Raw genomic sequence first — 5,155 nt, 5'->3', positions numbered from 1 at the left:
TCTTTCATCAAAGTCTATGGAATGACTTGACGAATTATGGCGTAAACTTTTGGGGAACAGGTTTTGGAGACTTTTTCTTTTTTCTCTGCAAGAATTTCTGAGTATTTCACTGGTTTCTTTCGTCTGTGAGAGTTGTTCGCTGCGTCTGAAGCATTGTAAACAAACGTTTGTGTCTGCGGCAGGTACCTCTGTTGGTATCCACGGTTCTAAACACGGTTGATGATGGAGGAAAGAGAGAGAGAACAAACACACACACACACACACACACACACACACACACACACATACATACACACACATTTATATATACATATACACTTGCACAACATTCACATACACACATACATACAAACACTCACATACACACACACACTCATTCACATATACACATACACTCGCACAGTATTCACATATGCACATACACACATACATACCAACACACACACACACACATTCCCATAGACACACAAATACACTCACACAACATTTGCATATGCACATACATACACTTACACATACACACATTCACATATACCCATACATACATTCACACACATACCCACATACATTCCCATACACACACACACACACACACACACAGGCAAAGGGGAATTACCTCCAGCCCTTCTTCCCCTTTCCCTTCCAATACCAAAAGAATTTTCAACACCAATGAGAGTTTGATGTTGCCAAGAAACTCCAGTTTATCCTGAAATATACACATACATTGACAAACAAACCCACGTAAACAAACACCACCCCTCTCTCTTGCAAACCACACACACACACACACTGACATACATACATATATATATATACACACACACACACACACACACACTGACATACATACATATATATATATATATATATATATATATATATACACACACACACACACACACACATCTTTTCCTTGCCTCTCTCAGGTATGTACATGAATATAAACACTTTTATATATGTACTTGTATATACGCACATCTCATGACTTGTTGATATGTGTGAAGTGTGTGTGTGTGTGTGTGTGTGTGTTAAGGTGGTGTGCTGGCAGAATCATTAGCACGTGGGGCAAAATGCTTAGTGGCACTTCATTGATCTTTATGTTTTGAGTTCAAATTCTGCTGAGGTCGACTTCGCCATTCATCCTTTTGGGGTCAATAACACAATCACCAGCTGAATCAGTGTTATTGGCTTACCCTCTCCCCTCTCCCAAATATGCTGGACTTGCATCCACATTTGAAATCAATATATGCATTTGTGTGTGTGTGTATGTGTGTGTATAATGTGAGGAGATAGAGACAAATTGTCCCAACTGTGATTATAGGGTTTCTTAGCTGGGAGGGGGGGGACAGGGTTAGTTGTGTTACCTGGGAAACAGGGATAAAGTGTCGTGCCACAGTGTTGAAAGTCCTGTCTAAAATTCCCAGGTATTATAATTGGGCTAATTAACCTCCACGAACCTATTGTTAATTGGGGTAGTGACCTTAAAACAGTAATTGCAATGTCAGAAGTGGGTGTTTGTAATGTGAAATATAGACAAAAGAGACACGTATGTATAATGCATGTGTGTGTGTGTGTGTGTACAGAAGTTTATGTATATGTACACATCTAAGAACATATATATGTGTATGCTTTATATATATATATATACACACACATACATATACATACTTATGTGTGTGTGTGTGTGTATATATGTATACGTCAGCTAGAGCCTAACGACTGAAAGAAGTAAAAATAAAAGATATATATGTATATGTTTGTATGTATGTGTGTATATATATATATATATGTGTGGGGGGGAGGGGAAGAAGAGAGAGAGAGGAAGACTGAGCAAGGCAGTCTTGAATATGTATCAGTGTGAAAGGTGAGAAAAATGTGTTACCTGTATTATGATGGTTAATGACAGTCTGAGTTGATGGACAGGTAAAACTATAGCTTACCCCCTTACCCCCCGTACCCCCCATGTTTGTAGATTCTTGGAGTTTTTTGTATTTGTTTGTTTTTCTTTTCTCTCAAGTTTAGTTTTCCTGACTTTTCTTCGTATTATGTTCCTTGTCTTCTCTTCCCATCGCAGGAATCTCTCCTACCATTATCATAATCTCTGCCACTACCACCACCACCACCATCTCATTTACCATCACAACCATTAATGCTACCAATACCACCACCACTTCCACTACCACCAATACTACCACCTCCAACACCACTACAATCACCAACACCAGATATCCCAGGAAGAAAAAGATGAGGAGGTGCAATGTGCCTGGCAATGAGGGATCAGTTCAATGCATGTCTAAAAGACTCGGCCGCAGGTCAAGTACTGGTGGTCAGCTGGAACTGAAGGCCAGAAGTTGGCTCTGGACTTGCGCAGTTTGCATTTTCTTTCTGCCCTTGCAACCCTGTTCTGTCCACAGGAGGTGGAATCTCTGTTGGTGCCAGCTCGCCAGGCTGGGTGGTTTTGCCCTTGCTTTTCCCAGGTGTTGAGGGTTCATCTGAAAGCTCTTCAGTAAAGCTTTAAGTGTTCCCTGAAAGCAGCATTTCTGTCCCCCTTGTGTACGCTTGTCCTCCGCCTGTTCACTGTAAAACAGTCTTCTGAGGAAGCGTACATCAGGCATTTGAACAAGGTGGCCTACCCGCCTGACTTGGGCTCTCCTCAGCAGCGTGTAGGTGTTTAGCTGGTCAGCTCAAGGGAGGACCTCCATATCTGGGACCTCGTCCTACCAGGTGATTTTCACCACTCCCTCTACTACTACTACTACTACTACCACCACCACTGCCACCACAACCCCCCCCAACAACACCTTCGTGAATAGAGATTTCCAGCATTACTAGTTACCGTCATCGTCATCATCACGTTCTTTGTAATCAGTACCAATCAGTACCATTATCACCATCAGCTGTGGAAACTGAATCGTTGTCATCATTATCATCGTCATCACAAGTGCCATGACCAGCATCTCCACCACCACCACCATCATCACCATCATCATGGTCATTGTCACCATCACTATCATCACTGTTATCATCATAGTGATCGTCATCATCGCCGTCATCACCATCATCATCCTGTTCTTCCTTATCAGTACAGTTGTCACTATCAGGAGCAGCAGCACCATCCGGTATTGTCGTCGTCATCATCATCATCATCATCATCACTGAGATTGTTATCATCATTATCATCATTGTTATCATCACCATCATCATCATCACCACCAATACATGTCAATCTTGTCTGTTAGTTTTTCTTGGACACAATGAAGTGTTTGTGTTGGTTTGTCAATATTGCTATGTTAATGTCACCTGGCATGTGCCCCTTTGTCCTTGGCTACTCCCCCCCCCACACACACATAGAGCCTAAACCTTTGTACCCACCCTCTCCATCACAACTGTATAGCTGACATGTAGACAAGGTATGTCTAAATTGGTGATGATGATGACAGTAGCGATGGTGGTGGTGGTGGTGGTGATGCATGCTGGACACTTGTCTCTAACATGTTGTTTCTTTACTGTCATACTACAACACATTAAGCTATATAATGGATCACACACACACACACACACACACACATGAATGTATATGTACACACAGGCGCAGGCATGGCTGTGTGGTAAGATGCTTGCTTCCAAACCACATGGTTCCAGGTTCAATCCCACTGCATGGCACCTTCTACAACAGCTTGGTCCAGCCAAAAACTTGTGAGTAGATTTGGTAGACAGAAGCTTTAAGATGCCTATCACATAGATTGGAGTGGCCGAAAAGCTGTTCACTTCTTCGCATTTGATGATTTATGCTTGAAGTATATAAAGGTTATTTAGCCTCCTTAACTTTCCCTTTTGGCATTGTTAGAGGGTCTCTGACTTCATTTTTATTATTTATTTTACTCCTGTATCAAAATGCTTCAAGCAAACTATAACACTCTTCATATATATACACCAGCATAGAAAAACGAACATAAAAAGATCAAATATACATTATATATGTGGCTCTGTGTGTAGTTGTCTGTGTACCGTACCTAACACAAATGAAAAGTTTGTCTGGAGATAACATCTCTTATAGACGTACTATGTTTAAAAACACAGAAACACCAGTGGTAGATGAAAATCATTCAGCAGTAGCCATGGGAATATTAGGTGTGCATTTCTATGTTCTTGGGCTTTGTCAGTAGCATGCACTTACTGCCAGCCATATGCTGAGACAGAATCTGTCACTCCTGATGCAGAAAACGGTGATTCTCCAATCGCTGTTGTAGAAGTTACCTGCAAGAGTGAATAAAAGTCCATTATGTGTTACAGAAGCTGTATTAGATTGAATAACTACTTGTGCATCAATCTGTTTCTGAGTTCAAATCCTAAGGCTGTCAATTTTGCCTTTCATTCCACCAGGGTTGTCTAAAGTAAAGTACCTGTTCAGTACTAGAGTTGATGATATTGACTCATCCCTGCCCCTCAAAATTGATAGCCTTATTCCTTAATCAGGAATTATTATTATTATTATTTTCTGATTGAAGGCAGAGAGCTGGGAGAATCATTAATACGCTAGGCGAAATGCTTTGCAGTATTATATCTGCTGCTTTGTTCTGAGTTCAAATTCTGCCGAGGTCGACCTTGCCATTCATCCTTTCAGGGTTAATAAATTAAGTACCAGTTGTACACTGGGGCCAATGTATTCAACTTACTCCTTCCCTCAAAATTGCTGACATTGTTCTCAACTTGTTATTCATTATTATTATTTTTATTATTATTATTGTTATTATTATTATTATTATTATTATTATTATTTCTTTCTATTAACAGAAAAGAAGTCTATGAATATTACCCCAACAAGTTTGTCCACATGGATGAAAAACGGTTCAGGATCTTCAATACTCTCTTTGAACTTCCAGGTGAGTAGTTCTGTGTACTTCGATTGCCTCCGCCTGCTCGCTCAGAGATTACCTAACAGGGAAGCTGGGGGTAACACAACATCAAGAGAGAGAGAGAGAGAGAGATCATCATCATCATCATCGTTCAACGTCTGCTTTCCATGCTAGCATGGGTTGGACGATTTGACTGAGGACTGGTGAAACCGGATGGCTGCACCAGGCTCCAATCTAATTTGGCAGAGTTTCTACAGCTGGATGCCCTTCCTAATGCCAACCACTCAGAGAGTGTAGTG

The 5,155-nt window shown here is 40.9% G+C and overlaps 1 protein-coding gene across 3 annotated transcripts in view; it reads left to right on the top strand.

The window, feature by feature from the left end:
• LOC106879215 (cytosolic purine 5'-nucleotidase) overlaps positions 1 to 5,155 on the top strand; it is a 129,833-nt gene that overhangs the window by 70,633 nt on the left and 54,045 nt on the right. For all 3 annotated transcript variants that reach the window (XM_052975850.1, XM_052975851.1, XM_052975852.1), the window contains exon 6: positions 4,795 to 4,883. In XM_052975850.1, coding sequence (XP_052831810.1) covers positions 4,795 to 4,883 — 89 coding nt within the window. The remainder of the gene's footprint in view (positions 1 to 4,794; positions 4,884 to 5,155) is intronic.

The sequence above is a fragment of the Octopus bimaculoides genome, chromosome 22, assembly GCF_001194135.2.
Source record: "Octopus bimaculoides isolate UCB-OBI-ISO-001 chromosome 22, ASM119413v2, whole genome shotgun sequence".
In the NCBI taxonomy this organism is placed as follows: Eukaryota; Metazoa; Mollusca; class Cephalopoda; order Octopoda; family Octopodidae; genus Octopus; species Octopus bimaculoides.
This window is presented reverse-complemented; position numbering and strand designations above follow the sequence as displayed.